The sequence below is a fragment of the Myxine glutinosa genome, chromosome 13 (assembly GCF_964187855.1).
Source record: "Myxine glutinosa chromosome 13, kmMyxGlut1.1, whole genome shotgun sequence".
Lineage (NCBI taxonomy): Eukaryota > Metazoa > Chordata > Myxini > Myxiniformes > Myxinidae > Myxine > Myxine glutinosa.
In genome coordinates this window covers 74,185,317-74,203,158 of record NC_136273.1, presented here as the reverse complement: position 1 = coordinate 74,203,158, position 17,842 = coordinate 74,185,317, and the positions used below count along the sequence as shown (strand labels likewise).

The following is a 17,842-nucleotide window of genomic DNA, read 5'->3' as shown; positions in this document are numbered from 1 at the left end:
GGCCATTGTGGGTTGGTACCTTGCCTTCATTCCAAATGTGTGCCCTGGTCTACTCCTGGAGAGGAAATTGTTTCTATCTGGTAGTATTTCATTCAGAAGTATAATGATGGCTACATAAAAATGAAATTGCCCCAACAGGAAATATCTCAGATTTGGAGGCAATTTTCTTGGCCTGCTACCTTGTTATTGATTTCAACCGTAAAACTGCCATTATTAGGAGGGTGTACAGGGATACTGGTTCTCCCAAAAGGTCTGCATCTTGTATACATCCGCACATGCATTTTATTGTTAACTTATAGCCCTTGTTCTTATCTTTCTGTTCTTCCGTGTGCAGAGCTGCAGGGCCTGTTCGGACGTGCGGTATGCAGTCCAGATCCTAGTTCTGCTCGACTCATCAGTGGATCGGTTTTGCACACACTTCTGTCTGCATGCCGTTACCAGTGTGATGCACCACACCCACAGATGGTCAATCACCTTGCATTGGCACTAAAATCACTCTGGTTTGTGACACAAGCATATACTTGTTTTTCTTCATTCTCTTGCATTGTTTCCACTTCTTTGTCTGCCTCTTTTATAGATATATATATATAGTTGTATGTATGTATGTATGTATGTATGTATGTATGTATATACAGTGCATTCTGAAAGTATTCAGATCCCTTCACTTTTTTCACATTTTGTTATGTTGCAGCCTAATGCTGGAATAGTTTAAATTCATTTCTTCCCTCATCAATCTACACTCCATACCCCATAATGACAAAGAGCAAACAGGATTTTAGAAAGTTTTGCAAATTTATTAAAAAGAAAAAACTGGAATATCACATTGACACAAGTATTCAGACCCTTAACTCAGTACTTAGTTGAAGCACCTTTGGCAGCGATTACAGCCTCGAGTCTTCTTGGGTATGACGCGGCAAGCTTTGCACACCTGGATTTGGGGATGTTCTGCCATTCTTCTCTCCAGATCCTTTCAAGCTCTGTCAGGTTGGATGGGGACCGTCAGTGGACAGCCATTTTCAGGTCTCTCCAGAGATGTTCGATTGGGTTCAAGTCAGGGCTCTGGCTGGGCCACTCAAGGACCTTCACAGAGTTGTCCCTAAGCCACTCCTGTGTTGTCTTGGCTGTGTGCTTTGGGTCATTGTCCTGTTGGAAGGTGAACCTTCGGCCCAGTCTGAGATCCTGAGCGCTCTGTTTCAGGTTTTCATTAAGGATATCTCTGTACTTTGCTCCGTTCATGGTTCCCTCAACCCTGACCAGTCCCCCAGTCCCTGCTGCTGAAAAACACCCCCACAGCATGATGCTGCCACCACCATGCTTCACCGTTGGGATGGTATTGGGCAGGTGATGAGCGTTGCCTGGTTTCCTCCAGACATGACGCTTAGAATTGAGGCCAAACAGTTCAATCTTGGTTTCATCAGACCACAGAATCTTGTTTCTCACATTGAGAGTCCTTTACGTGCTTTTTTGCAAACTCCAAGCGGGCTTTCATGTGTCTTTCACTGAGGAGAGGCTTCCGTCTGGCCACTCTGCCATAAAGCCCAGATCGGTGGAGTGTTGCAGTGATGGTTGTCCGTCTGGAAGTTTCTCCCATCTCCACACAGGATCTCTGGAGGCCCTTGTCCCTCGATTGCTCAGTTTGGCCGGGCGGCCAGCTCGAGGAAGAGTCCTGGTTGTTCCAAACTTCTTCCATTTAAGAATTATGGAGGCCACTGTGCTCTTGGGAACCTTCAATGCAGTAGAAATTTTTTTGTAGGCTTCCCCAGATCTGTGCCTCGACACAATCCTGTCTCTGAGCTCTGCAGGCAGTTCCTTCGACCTCATGGCTTGGTTTTTGCTCTGATATGCATTGTCAGCTGTGAGGCCTCATATAGACAGGTGTGTGCCTTTCCAAATCATGTCCAATCAAATGAATTTACCACAGGTGGACTCCAATCAAGGTGAAGAAACATCTCAAAGATGATCAAGAGAAATGGGAGGCATCTGAGCTAAATTTCAAGTGTTATAGCAAAGGGTATGAATACTTATTGCAATGTGATATTTCAGTTTTTTCTTTTTAATAAATTTGCAAAACTTTCTAAAATCCTGTTTTCTCTTTGTCATTCTGGGGTATTGAGTGTAGATTGATGAGGGAAAAAATGAATTTAAACGATTTCAGCATAAAGCTGCAACATAACAAAATGTGAAAAAAGTGAAGGGGTCTGAATACTTTCTGAATGCACTATATATATATATATATATATATATATATATATATATATATATATATATATATATATATATATATATATATATATATATATATATATATATATATATATGCATGTATATGTATGTATGTATATGTATGTGTGTATGTATATATATATTCATCCAATCAATATATATTTGTTGTATTTATCTCTCCTCCCCTACCTTAGGCAAGAGGAATTGACAGGTTTGATTGAACCATTGCTTGGTGCTGCTAGTGAATGGTTGCGCTGGGCAGTTGTACACGGTGGGCACAGGTCAGCAGCATGTGGCCTTGTGGAGAGCACTGCACCAACTTTGCTAAAGCTGTGGTTGGGTGGCCGCCTCCGTGCCCCAGCACTGAATACTCTCTGGAAACTGCTTGACCTGCAGCTGCGGATTCATCACCCTCGAGGCGCCACCAGTCCAGAACAAGGTCAGATGATTATGACCACTTTGGATTGGTGTAGGAGTGAGCAGTGTAGAATGTTGGTATATTCTTAAAGAAAGTGGAAGGTTCCTAGTTCTTAAAAAACAGCAACTCGTATCATTAAATTTGGTTCTGCCCTAGGTAGGTGCTTGAATTGTCTTTGAACAATAAGCTATCATTGGTAGCAAATTCACTCAGGTAAACATTCCTAATCTAACCCCTTATTTTTATGCAGATATCAGGCTAGTGGAGGAGCAAAATGACAGAGGGCAGCAAGCACCTTCACAGGCAGACAGATTCAAAGGGGAACAGGGAGGTGGAGACATTGCACAGAGAGTGGATGGGCGGGAGAAAGAAAGTTTGCAGTAAAAAGGGGAAGGGAGTGCTCGGAGAGTGGGGGGGGGGGGGAGGGAAGGGGAGGGAAGGGGAGGGAAGGGGAGGGGAGGGCAACGGCAACCAGAGTGGAGTCCCTGTATCTCGAGAGTTCCGACAACTTGCAATTAGAGGCCATCTTGTTTCCATTGCTTGTGGCATACCGAACCTGCTTCCATTGTGTGTGAAGCATGACTTGTCCGTTTTCGAATTAAACTGTCTTTCTATGTCCAAAAGGGAGATTATATTATGTAATTATTTATTTTAGTTCTTCCAATACGTCTGAATAAGTATATGTACAATCAGACGGGATTGATTTATAACCTTGAAACATATCACAAACCGAGGCAAAATGAATTGTAATGAGCGAGTAAAGGTTCACACAGATGAGTGCATGATTTGAGGTGTACAGAGCGATTGAGTAGAAGAAACACGTATACAGTCATGTGAAAAAGTAAGTACACCCCATGTAAAGTTTTGACTTTTTCAACATATTTCAACATACAGCTATTTGATCTTCATTTCAACAATATTGATAGATAAAGGTGATATAATATAACAAATATCATGAAACATTTACATTTTGTCATCGATTGCATAATTTAAATAAACATAAATGCAAATTTCGCATGTGGAAAAAGTAAGTATAATTTCACTACACACCCTTGGCTCTAATAGGTGGTATTGCCCCCTTTGGTAGAAACAACCTCAAGTAGGCGTTTCTTGTTTCTTATAACTGTCTACCAGTCTCTGACATCGACTGGGAGAAATTTTTGCCCACTCCTCCATGCAGAATTCTTTCATCTGTGCGATGTTTAGGCTAACCCCCGCTCTAGCAGGGAAAATGGCCTTAAAATGCATGTTGTGTGTGTTGTTGTGCGATGTTTGAGGGGTTTCTTGCATGCACAGCTCGTTTCAAATCCCCCCACAACATCTCAATGGGATTTAGATCCGGGCTTTGACTTGGCCATTCCAGAACCCTCCATTTCTTTCTTTTCAGCCATTCCTTGGTGGATGTACTATTGTACTGGTATGTTTAGGGTCATTGTCTTGTTGCAAGGTCCACCTTCGATTGAGCTTCAACTTTCCGACAGATACAAACAACAAAACAACATGCATTTTGAAGGCCATTTTCCCTGCTAGAGCGGGGGTTAGCCTTGCGGTCCCCATGACAATCTTCTCCATTTTGCCCTATTTTCTGCATCTCTCCTTGTTAATCCCCTTGCCAGCATTTCTTCTTCCACCATCTTTAGCCAAGTCTTTCTCGGTCTTCCCCGTCTTCTACTTCCTTCTACATTCATTTCCATCACTCTTCTCAACCAGTCACTTTCATCCTTCCTCAACACATGACCAAACCATCTCAACCTGTTCCTCTTCACAGCATCAATCACAGGCTCTATTCCCATCATATTTCGCAATTCATCATTTGTCTTCCTCTCTCTCAACGATACTCCGCACATCCGTCGAACCATTCGCATTTCCACCCTTTCCAACCTTCGTTGCTGCTCTACGTTCATTACCCATGTCTCGCTCCCAGAAATCATAACACTTCTCACACATGCAGCATACACCTTTCCCTTCAGCTTCAACGACACTCCCCTCATCATCAGCACGCCACGCAATTCCCGAAACTTCTTCCATGCACATCTCACTCGAGCAACCGTTGCCGAGTCTGATCCACCTTCTCCATTCAGCATGTCTCCGAGGTAGCAAAATGTTTTCACATCTTCCAGCTTCATGCCGTCTCCAAGATCCAACTCAACATTTCCTCCATCTGCAGCTCCCTCTGTGCACACCTTACATTTGAATGTAGCTGCCACACTGGTTAATGACCCTCTCAGACCACGACATTTTTGATGAACCCACTCAGCGCACATTGTACACTGAATGGAGTTCACTCCGACACCCTTCCGACACACAGCACAGGGCCACTTCCCAGTTCTTTCCACCTCACCACATGCTTTACCACTTGCCATCACCTTCGTCTTTCCGATATTCACCTTCAGACCTTTTGTCTCCATACATTCCTTCCACGTGTTCATCTTTTCCTTCAGTCCATCCATACTTTCCGCAATCAACACCAGATCATCTGCATACAACAACTCCCACGGTAAACCCTCCTTTACGTTCTGAGCCAGCACCTCCATCACAGCTACAAATAGTAGTGGACTTAGTAACGACCCCTGATGCACTCCCACCTTCACCTCAAACTCTCCACTGTTCCCGTCCTTCGTCCTTACAGCTGTGCGTGCTCTTTTGTACATTGCCATCACTACTCTGATCAACCATTCCTCCACTCATAACTTCCTCAATGCCCATGTCAATACCCTGCGTGGAACCCGATCGAATGCTTTCTCCAGATCAACAAACCCAAGAAACAACTTCTTCCTCTTCTCCATGTACTTCTCCTGCAACTGCCTCACAATGAAAAGCGCGTCTGTCGTTCCTCTTCCTGGCATGAATCCAAACTGCATTTCGTCGATCTTCACTCTCTTCCTTATCCTCCTCTCCAACACCCTTTCCAATACCTTCATTCCATGCTCCAATAACCTTATCGCTCGGTACGAGCCACACTCCAGAGGGTCACCTTTCCCCTTGTATAGAGGGACGAGGGTACTCAGTTCCCAATCCACTGGAATGCGGCCTTCTTTCACCACCAGATTACAGATCTCTGTCATTCTCTTCACACCCCAACTTCCTGCTGCCTTCAACATATCTCCCACAACTCCCGTCGGCCCTCACGCTTTTCTACTCTTCATTGCTTTTATTGCTTCCTCAACTTCCTTCTCAGTTATCTTCTCTGCCGGTCCTAAAACTGGGTTACTCTCTATGTTGCCATCCCATTCATTCTCTGTATTCAACAGCATTTCCATATAACTTTTCCATCTTCCTTTAATTCCATCTGGGTCGACAACGATTTGTCCCACTTCATCCTTCAAGCAACTCACCCCCATCACATCACACCTCTCTTTCGCTATCTGCTTTGCAATCCTGAATACCGCTCTCTGACCCTCTTCCGAATCCAAGCATTCTCCGAACATTTTCCTACATGCCTCCTGCGCCTTTGCTACCTCTTTCTTTGCAGCCTTCCTGGCTGCCTTATAACTTTCATGCTCTGCTGTTTCTGCTCCCGTACCCTTCGCCTTCTGCCACTCCTTGAACTTCTTCCTCTTCTCGTCAATCCTCTTTCCAACTTCATCATCCCACCACCATGTTTCCGAATGCCTCGGTGGTCCTTTTGTCCATCCACATACCTCACCAACGGCTCCCAACAGACTAGCTTTCATTGACATCCAACCACTTTCAAGCTCAACCACATCATCCTCAACCCTGCTCAGCCTCTCTTTTAATGCCTCCCTTACCGTCACCTCTTTCAACCTCCACACCTTCATTCTCGGTTTGTACTTCACCCGCCGAGCTCTCCTCGCACCTTTCACCCTTACGTCGCAGACAACCAAGTGGTGCTGTGAAACAGCCTCCTCCCCCTGGATCACCTTTGTGTCCTGGAGGTGCCCCCTATCTCGCCTACGCACCATCAGGTAGTCAACGATTGTCGTCGACCCACCTGACGTGTATGTAACAAGCTTATTATCCTCTTTCTGGAACTGAGTATTACAAATCAACAAATCAGCTCCATCAGCAAACTCCAAAATCCTTTCACCTTCTCCATTTCTCACACCATATCCGTAACCCCCATGAACTCCCTCAAAACCATCCATACTCCTTCCCACATGTCCATTTAGGTCTCCTCCTACCACAACAACTTCCTCATCTTTCACGTTTTCCATCAGCTTCTCTATCGCACACCAGAACTTGTCCTTCTCTTCATCGCTTCGACCAACCTGCAGAGCATATCCCGAGATGACGTTCACCAAGAGCTTTCCAATCATCATTTTCACCATCATCAACCGATCACTCACTCTAGTCACACTCACCACACTGTCTACAAACTCCTCAGAAAACAGGACACCAACACCATTCACGCCCTCCAGGCACCCTTGCCACACAAACTTGTATTTCTGTCCCTGCCTACCCTTCACCATTCTCACACCACTTCCCTTCCATCTCGTCTCTTGCACACAACATATGTCCACTCTTCTTCTGACCAATACTTCCACCACTTCTCCTGATCTCCCTGTCATTGTCCCTACATTCCATGTCCCAAACCTCAGAAACCGATCTCCACTTCGGGCTGCACCCTGCCCACATGTAGTTGTAATTGTCATGATTCTCTTTTTGAGGCAATGTTTTTATGGCTGGATGCCCTTCCTGACGCCAACCCTCTTAGTCACCTCTTACGACACGCAGGGATACGGCGTACCTATTCTTATCCAGGGTACACACTGGGAAACTTTCCGACAGATAGCCTCACATTAGCCTCAAGCACCCTCTGGTACAATGAAGAATTCATAGTGGATTCTATGATGGTGAGCTGCCCAGGCCCTGATGCAGCAAAGCTGCCCCAAACCATAATATTTCCACCACCATGCTTTACAGTTGGTATCAGGTTCTTGTGGTCAAATGCTGTCTTTGGTTTTCGCCAAACATGTCTTCTGGTACTGTGGCCAAATAGCTCTACCGTTGACGCATCTGTCCAGAGCACATTGTTCCAGAAGTGCTGGTCTTTGCCTCGGTGTTCATTGGCAAACTTTAGTCTTGCCCTGATGTTCTTTCTGGACAGCAAAGGTTTCCTCCTGGCACACCTCCCATGTAGATCAAATTTGTGCAGCCTCTTTCTAATGGTCGACTCGTGCACTTTGACATCAACAGTGGCAAGAGCTACCTGTAGGTCCCGTGATGACATTCTGGGGTTCTTAGAGACTTCTTTCAGCATCTTGCGGTCTTCTCTCGGGCTTAACTTGCTGGGGCGGCCTGGCCTGAACAAGTTGGCAGTTGTTTGGAATCTTCTCCACTTGTAGATTATCTTCCAGACAGTCGAATGATTGATTTCAAATTGTTTGGAGATCTTTTTAAAATCCCTTCCCAGACTCGTAGGCATCTATAACCTTCTTTCTGAAGGCCTCAGAGAGCTCTTTTGATCTAGGTATGGTGACGCCGCACACTTCAACAACAAAGAGCAAACCAAACAAAATTTCTGAGGTTTAAATAACACAGGTTCCTCCAAGATCCTCTCTAACGATGTTCTAATCATTTGCACCTGAGCTGGTGCACCTGATTCTAATTGTCCCCCGTCGCACCGCGGAGCGAAAGGGGGACTATGGTTTTCCCCTCCGTCTGTGTGTGCGTCCGTCCGTCCGTGCGTGCGTCCGTGCGTGCGGGCGTAAGCAAAGGACCAAATTCTAATTTGGTGTGTGGGTGCAACTAGGCATATGGAAGAACCCTATTGAAAATTAGGTCGCCACGTCAAAATCCAAGATGGCCACCGCCATGTATGTCTGAACCTTGTGAGCGGAATATCTTGAAAAATAAATGAACTACTAACTTCTAATCTTGTGTGTGGGTGTATCTAGGCATAAGGAAGAACGCTATTGAAAATTGGGTCGCCACGTCAAAATCCAAGATGGCCACCACCATATATATGTCTGAACCTTGAGCGAAATATCTTGAAAACGTCCGTCCGTCCGTCCGTGCGTGCGGACGTGCGTGCGTGCGTAAGCGAAGGACCAAATTCTAATTTGGTGTGTGGGTGCAACTAGGCATATGGAAGAACCCTATTGAAAATTATGTCGCCACGTCAAAATCCAAGATGGCCACCGCCATGTATGTCTGAACCTTGTGAGCGGAATATCTTGAAAAATAAGCGAAGTACCAACGTCTAATCTGGTGTGTGGGTGTATCTAGGCATAAGGAAGAACGCTATTGAAAATTGGGTCGCCAGGTCAAAATCCAAGATGGCCGCCGCCATGTACGTCTGAACCTTGTGAGCGGAATATCTTGAAAAATAAGCGAAGTACCAACTTCTAATCTGGTGTGTGGGTGTATCTAGGCATAAGGAAAAACGCTATTGAAAATTGGGTCGCCATGTCAAAATCCAAGATGGCCACCTTGCGTCTTCCACTTTGTCAACTCACATCACTTCACCGACGGGGGACCTGGGCGTAACGCTTGTTTTAGGTATTTGAAGTAGTGATAAATGTGGGGGTGTACTTGCTTTTTTCCACATGCGAAATTTGCATTTATGTTTATTTAAATTATACAATGGACTACAAAATGTAAATGTTTCATGATATTTGTTATATTATATCACGTTTATCTATCAATATTGTTGAAATGAAGATCAAATAGCTGTATGTTGAAATATGTTGAAAAAGTCAAAACTTTACATGGGGTGTACTTACTTTTTCACGTGACTGTATGTAGTGACAGAATGGAGAAATTTGAAAGAAGTGAAGAAGGAAAGTGAAAGAGAGAAATGGAGGCAAACCATTCATGCTAGATACAAAGGTGGAAGAGGTCTAAACGAGAAATCTCTGAAATCCACCAGGTCTAAACTCAGACCTTTTCTTGAATCTTTTATCCGAAATTTTGGACAATGGATTACAGAGTATATATCATTGGGCTGATTTGATCTCTACCGAGAATCCTGTTGAAATGGTAGAAATTTTACGTAGTACCCTTATGATGCAATACAATCGATGCTTTCATGAGATGGTGATGAAGCGGAAACCTAGGGAGGACAGACCATGGTTCAACGACTATGTCCTTCGTTTAACAGTACAACGGGACGCCGCACATATCGGTGATTTTGATCGGTACCATCAACTAAGGAACATAGTCCAACGTGATATCAAAAAAGCTTTCAGAACAAAGTTGAACACCTTAACAAAAACCATAGCCTGGAAAATGGCACAGACAGATTAGATTATTGACCATAAATGAAGAAGCAGTCCTATAATCTTTCTTTTGCTTATCAATCTCCTCGCTAGCTAGCCAATGGTCTTAACATGCATTTTTCCCACATCTGTACTACGTTACCACCGCTGGACCCAGTAGCTATTCTGGCATGTCTTCCGGCATCTGTGCCTCCACTGACAATCCAGCAGCACAAGGTTTACTTTCGTCTTGGATGTCTCTACGCATCCAAATTACCTCATCCCAGTGATGTATCTGCTCGGCTTCTCAAAGAGTTTGCACTGGAAATCTCAGGCTCTGTTACTAAGATATTTAACAAATTCATGCAGAATGGTTACTTCCGTTCTAAATGGAAGTGTGCTTCAGTATGTGTGATTCCTAAGACTACTCGTGTTACTGAATTCGATCAGCTTCGCCACATCTCAATTACTTTTGTTTTATCTCGGAGTTTTGAGAATTTTCTTGCTGATTGGTTGATGGTCGATTTTAAACCTCATAGTGATCCTGCACAGTATGGAAACATGAAAGGAAACTCTATCAACAGCTATTTAGTCCACATGTTGGATGTTTTACATTGAAATCTTGACTGAAGAGGTCATTATGCACACATCTGCACTGTGGACTATACTAAGGTCTTCGACCTCGTCAACCACTCCAAGGCCATTGAAAAGCTCATTTAGCTTGTGGCTGATTCCTCCAAACGTGTTATCGCAAACACGTTTTCATGTTGTTCAGGGTGAAAATCTAATCACACATTACTCACGCACTCGAGTCACGTAATTACATAAAATGGTATAAATGACAGGTGCACATTACTCCAGAAATGTGCAAACACAACACGCATAAAACGCGAGCTTTACCGTACTGGAACTGGAATTGGAATATACGCCATTAACAGTGTAGTGACGTCACACGCCAGGAAATGTTAGTATGTTATTTCAATTTAGATCGTGTTTTTAGCTCACCTGGAACGTTGTTCCGGGGAGCTTTTGCGATGGCGCGTCATCAGTCCGTCAATCTGTCAGTTTTTTTTTTGTTTTTTTTTTTTTTTTTTGTATACAAGATCGAGGCTCGTGAAAGAGCGAACATTAATCACACAGAAAGACAAACAGACACACAAAACAAATAACATCGGGAGCGGTAGACAAGATGGGGAGAGAGGGGGAAGGACACAAACACAACATTTGAGAGCAGGGACCGAGAGACATGGAGACATCGAGAGAACTGTGGGAGGGAGAGGGCTTTGGGGGGAAGGCATGGGAAGGGGGGGGGGGGGGGGGTGGGAGAGGTATAAAACATATGGACACTGCCAAGACTTCCAGGAAAGAAGTTGGAATTTCAAACAAGGTGGATCTGGGGTGAATTAGTGGGGGTAGAAAAGATCAAGGTTTTGGATGGGGGAAGATAAGAGATGGTGGTGAACAGCTGTTTTGAAGACCTGGAGGGAGGAGTGTGATTGAAGTGAGTGTGGGAGTTTGTTCCAGAGGCGGGAGAAAAGAGGAATGAAAGAGTGAAGGTGAGCAGAGCCGAGATTTCGGCAGTTTAACCATCAGAGGGTCTTTAAACACTTGCAACTTCTTCTCCGAAACCGCTAATGGGATTGTGACCAAACTTGGCACAAATGATACTTCGTATGTTGTGACGAAAATTTGTTCACGGCATTAAAAAGTCGGGTTTAAGGGAGTCTATGGGGGTTCAAAGTGGGTCTAGGTTTGACCCCCCAAAATAGATATTTGCTTTCTTTTCTGAAACTACACGCACAATTTCGATGAAACTTTACCACAACCTTTACCATCCGTGATGTACCAAATCAACCTACTGTGTGCAGTTTCCTTTCCGATTGTTCCCAAGTGGTTCGTTATCAAGGGCAGACATTGAATCCCTTGTCTCGCTTTTGCGGAGGTCCACAAGGGACCAAACTAGGGCCAATTTTGTTCCTTGTTCTGGTGAAAGATGCACCAGAACAAGGAACAAAATTGGCCCTCGTTTTGTCCCTGGCTGTCCAGCAAATGTGTCTCGTTATAATATTGTGTCTCGTGTGTTGTGTTATAATAACACACGAATAATGTATAATATGTATAATAACACACATGTATAATGTACACACATTATAATGTAATGTACACACATGTACACACATGATGTATAATAACACATCTGTTATGTTATAATATTGTGTTAATTGTGTCTCGTTATAATATTCAACTCAGAAATGCTCAAACATCTTGACCTAACTCAGTGTAAGACTCAAAGGTACAAAAAATTGACAATTCCTTTTTTTGACCAACACAACAACAACATGCATTTTAAAGGCCATTTTCCCTGCTAGAGCGGGGGTTAGCCTTGACCAAATTGCTTAATTCTGTTATGTCGGTGTATATACCAATTACATGTCTAATATTTGTTTGAATTTTGTTTTCATTTAGCTTGTGATTTTGGTGCTTTTACATTTGTTTTAACATTATTTTTTTTCTTTTTGATCCCATCTATGTTGTATATTGAATGTATTTGCTATTAGTGTTAGTAGAATATTGTGATTATTAAGCTTATGTTTTGCGTCTTATTTTGTATTTTCCTTGCTATTCTGATGACAACCTTGTATCTGGCAGTCTTCTGTTGATGTTTTGAGGATGTTTTTATTGATAAACCAAAATGATTGGTAAATGCGCACACCTTCAAGAGAGTAAGGAATTAGAAAATATAACAATCGTGTATGAAAACATAAAAAACTTGAGAAGATTGATTGATTCAGTAATTGAGTGCTCTGCTGGAAGGCAGGTCTTTGGCTGCTTGGCAAAGGTGATACTAGGTAGTTTGCCATTGCCTTCTCAGTCATTAGTCTACTCGATAGTGATTCGGTTAACTTTTTAGCAATCCTGCAGGGGCATAATGTATGTCTTGATGTCAGGGCAAGAATTTTTAATTTTTTTCAGGATGCCGGTGATAACTCGCATACTCTTGGCAAAGGACACCACTGGATCTTTAACATTCACCAAATAATGAGAGTAGACGGGACACCTGGCTTAATGTCCATCGGAGGGATGGCACACACACTGATGATTCACCCTGCCTGTGAAGCACCAACATGACAGTATGTCCACCTATCCTTGCCTAGTGCAGTGCGGCGTGCACAGTGGCGTGTCTGTTATGCCTGCCCAGCGTGCATATGATTAGCACTGTGGCTCGTGCACATGATCAAACTTTCCCAAATAAAACTAAAAGGTGAAAAGATGAAAGTCAAAAGTGATGGAAATACAGATAGAAAAAGATAGACAGTCAACATGAGGAACGAGTGAAGAAAAGAAACAATTATAAGGAGAAAATGAATAACAATGAAATAGAGCTACCATACAACAACAACAACAGGCATTTTAAGGCCATTTTCCCTGCAAGAGCGGGGGTTAGCCTTGCGGTCCCCATGACAATATTCTCCATTTTGCCCTATTTTCTGCATCTCCCCTTGTTAACCCCCTTGCCCGCATTTCTTCTTCGGCCATCTTTAGCCAAGTCTTTCTTGGTCTTCCCCGTCCTCTACTTCCTTCTACATTCATTTCCATCACTCTTTTCAACCAGTCACTTTCATCCTTCCTCAACACATGACCAAACCATCTCAACCTGTTTCTCTTCACAGCATCCATCACAGGCTCTATTCCCATCATCTTTCGCAATTCATCATTTGTCTTCCTCTCTCTCAACGATACTCCACACATCCACCGAACCATTCGCATTTCCACCCTTTCCAGCCTTCGTTGCTGCTCTACGTTCATTACCCATGTCTCACTCCCATAAATCATAACACTTCTCACACATGCAGCATACACCTTTCCCTTCAGCTTCAATGACACTCCCCTCACCGTCAGCACGCCACTCAGTTCCCGAAACTTCTTCCATATACATCTCACTCGAGCAACCGTTGCCGAGTCTGATCCACCTTCTCCATTCAGCATGTCTCCAAGTTAACAAAATGTTTTCACACATTCCAGCTTCACGCCATCTCCAAGATCCAACTCAACATTTCCTCCATCTTCAGCTCCCTCTGTGCACACCTTACACTTGAATGTAGCTGCCACACTGGTTAATGACCCTCTCAAACCACTACATTTTTGATGAACCCACTCAGCGCACATTGTACATTGAATGGAATTCACTTCAAATATATTTGAATGGAATTCAAATAGAGCTACCATACTGCATTTAAATTGTATTTGGCCATCAATAAAAAGGTCTTTTTCCCATGTTGATGTTTTTATCATATTTTGCCACCAAAACAGCAATCATGTCATATTCATGATTTTCTCACAGAATGGAACCGACCGATTCATAGAGAATGGAAACAAAATGGCGTACACATCCCACGTGATCAGAATTTTCTGGACACGCCATGTGGCCTCTCTATATACCGAAACATGGACTCTCTATATACAGAGACTCCAAACCAGAGTAGAGGAGTAGTGGTGGGTATGGGATTAAGAGCAGAGATGGGTCCAAAATGCTGCTTTGAAGGACACTACCCACGTGTGAGGTCACAAGTCAACGCCATCAAAAGCTATCTATTCTTTCTGCTCATAGAGGAAATTGTATTCCTATTCATGGAGGGATGCTTGAATACCATTAGCAGAAAGCTTGAAAAGTTATACAGAGTGTTATATGGTATCGAAAGATGTCGAGATCAAAAGGTGTCCAGCAAAATGGCCCTGATATCTCGTTTGATATTTACTGCATCATTCATTGTGGGATAGAAGCAACATATCCATTGCAGAAGAGTTTGGATGGAAGCTGAAGTGGATTAGTTGGTGCATTTAACGATCCTTCTGGAGTAATAGTGTGATACATGGATTTTGAAAGATTGAAAGGTGTGTTCCATTTCTTAGACTAGCATCTAATATATTCCAGATCTGTAGAGAGTGATGCAGCTTCTTTTTCTCTGACATAGTGTTATCACTGTGTTATCACTTTTTGCTTGTGTTGTTTTTTTTTTAGGTGCATTTGCAGTAAATTGGTCGGAATGGCGGGGCTGCCTCTGCTACATAATGGAGGTTGTGCAGTTTGAGTTTACTAACGACAGCCGAAGTCGCTACGTCAGCAGAGGGCACCCAGCCAGGACAAGCCCATGGCTCCCAAAGCCTTTACTGGATCTTGCAGCAGGAGCCTACCACCAGGTTAGCATCTAAAAAGGATGTACCAGGATATTGACTTTTCACTAATAATGACCAGTCCATGGAACATATCTCTTCTTTAAAAGAGACATGACTATGTGGAGTGCTGCAGACATGATTTTTGACAGTAAAATATTGTCAATCCATTTTTATTATTGAATACTAGCAGGGTTACCTGGCGTTGCTTGTGGATTGTGGGGGGAGGGGAACTGAGAAGGGGGCAGGAGAGGTGGTGGAGCGGAGGGAGGGGGGCAGGGGAAAAATTGAGAAGTGGGCAGGAGAACCGCTGGGTTTGGGGGGGCAAGAGAACCGTTGTGGTTGGGGGGGGGGCAAGAGAGCTGGTGAGGTGGGGGACAGGAGAGCCGGTAGGACTGGGAGGGGGGGCAGGAGAGCTGGTGGGGTGGAGGCAGCAGAGCTGCTGGGCCAGGGAGGGAGCAGGGGGGCTTGGGGGTGGGACTGAGAAGGGGGCAGGTGTGCCAAGGGCAGGAGAACCGACGTGATGGGGGTCGGGGAGAAAACTGAGAAGGGGGGCAGAAGAGCTGGCGGGGCTGGGGACAGGGGAAAAATGTCGGGAGAAGGGGGCAGGAGAACCGCCGGGGTTGGGGGGGAGGGGGGCAAGAGAGCCAGTGAGGCAGCGGGCAGGAGGGTTTATTCCAAATGAAGGGTTGAGGTCATCGTGGTTTGGGTTTATTTAAAATAATGTGTTGAGGCAATGTCGGTTTGGGTTAATATATAATGGTGAGTTGAAGCGATGCGGGTGGGTAAAGGGGTCGTATGGGTCTTGCGGGTGTTTGGGGTCTTAAGGGTCTTCAATGTATTAAAGTTCTTTGAGGTTTTAAGTGTCTTTGAGGTCTTAAAGTGTCTTAAGGGTCTTCATGGTTTAAAGGGTCTTAGGTGTCTTAAGGGTCTTTAAGGTCTTCCAGGTCTAAAGGGTATTTGGAATCTAAATGGTCTTTGGGGTCTGAATGGTCTTTGGCTTGAGGGTCTTAAAGTCTTAAGAGTCTTGAGGCTCTTCTGGGTCTTAAGGGTCTTTGAGGTCTTAAATAGTATTTTGGGTCTTAAAGGCCTTATAGAGTCTTAGGGATCTTCAGGGATCTTTGGGATTTTAACGGTCCTTGCGGTCCAAATGGTTTAAGGCCTTCCAGAATTCTTTTACAGTCATCTAATCATTATCAATTGATTTCACCTGCAAATCATTAAATTATTATCAGGTTTGCAAATGTTCTTCGGAGATAATATACACCTTTAATGTAGCAATAACTCCCTGGTCCTCATATCACCTGTACAATCACCTCTATCATACCCTCCTAAAACATTCATTTTTACTTCAATAATTATGGCCTTCCTCTCTATTTCGCTCGCACTACCAACCTTGCTACTCCACGGACGCTTTCCAATCATGATTGCAAGGGTTACGATTATTACAGTGGCGCACAATGCACGCGCAAAATAGGAAACGCATCACAACACACACGACGCTAAATTGGAGGGTTTCCCGAAACTTGAGAGGGAAGGCGTGGGATAGGGAATGCAATCTAGCTGGAATTCAGGTGATATCGCAAACACGTTTTCATGTTGTTCAGTGTGAAAATTTTATCGCACGTTACTCACGCACTCGAGTCACGTAATTACAAAAAATGGTATAAATGACATGTGCACACTACTCCAGAAATGTGCAAACACAACACGCATAAAACGCAAGCTTACCGTACTGGCACTGGAATGTACGCCATTAACAGTGTAGTGACGTCACACGCCAAGAAATGGTAGTATGTTATTAGTCTCCGACCGGTGTACACCGGAGGGGACTATAGGTTTGCACTCCGTCCCGCCGTCTGTCAGTCTGTCTGTCTGTCAGTCCGTCACGCAAAGAACAGCTTTCCGGACTTTTTTTCTAAACTCTTAATGCTAATGATTTCAAACTTGGTACATGGTTTCCTCATGATAAGTTACAGATCAAGTTCGAGCTTCACGACGTTTCAATCATTTTTGACAAAGTTATGGCACATTGAACTTTGGTAATTTCCCCAACAGTTTTCCGGACGACAGACTGCCGGTAGGGGACATGTATTGCAGCGCAATACTCAGAATGCTTGTTTCAATTTGGATCGTATGTTTTTAGCTCACCTGGAACATAGTTCCGGGGAGCTTTTGCGATGGCGCGTCGTCAGTCCGTCAGTCTGTAAACACTTGCAACTTCTTCTCCCAAACCGCTAATGGGATTGTGACCAAACTTGGCACAAATGATACTTCGTATGTTGTGACGATAGTTTGTTCACGGCATTAAAAAGTCGGGTTTTAATGGAGTCTACGGGGGGTCAAAGTGGGTCCAGGTTTGACCCCCCAAAATAGGTATTTGCTTTCTTCTCTGAAATTACACACACAATTTCGATGAAACGTGACCACAGCCTTTACCATCCGTGATGTACCAAAGTTTGTTCACAGCATTAAAAAAAAAAATCTGCCCCTGGAGGGGTCTACGGGGGGCTTGCCCCTCAAAATAGGTATTTGCCTTCTTTTCAGAAGCTACACACGCAATTCCGATGAAAGTTGACGACAACCTTAATCACCCATGTTGTACCATAGTTTGTTCACAGCATTTAAGAAATCGGGCCCTAAAGGGTTTATCAGGTGAGGGGGCTGGGTGGGCGGTCGGGGCTTGCCCCCCCCCCCCAAAGTAGGTATTTTCTCTTTTCTTTGAAACTACACACACAATTTCAATGAAACTTGACTACAACCTTCATCACTCGTGATGTACCAATGTTTGTTCAAGGCTATCAAAAAATTGGGGTCTGAGGATGTATACGGGATGAGGGGATTGCCCCCCAAAATAGGTATTTTTTTG

General features: G+C 44.0%; 1 protein-coding gene across 2 annotated transcripts in view; it reads left to right on the top strand.

Annotated features, from left to right (window-relative positions):
- ATM (ATM serine/threonine kinase) overlaps positions 1-17,842 on the top strand; it is a 224,399-nt gene that overhangs the window by 21,892 nt on the left and 184,665 nt on the right. For both annotated transcript variants that reach the window (XM_078767645.1, XM_078767644.1), the window contains exons 6-8: positions 335-500; positions 2,418-2,662; positions 14,822-15,000. In XM_078767645.1, the coding sequence (XP_078623771.1) occupies positions 335-500; positions 2,418-2,662; positions 14,822-15,000 (590 nt within the window). The remainder of the gene's footprint in view (positions 1-334; positions 501-2,417; positions 2,663-14,821; positions 15,001-17,842) is intronic.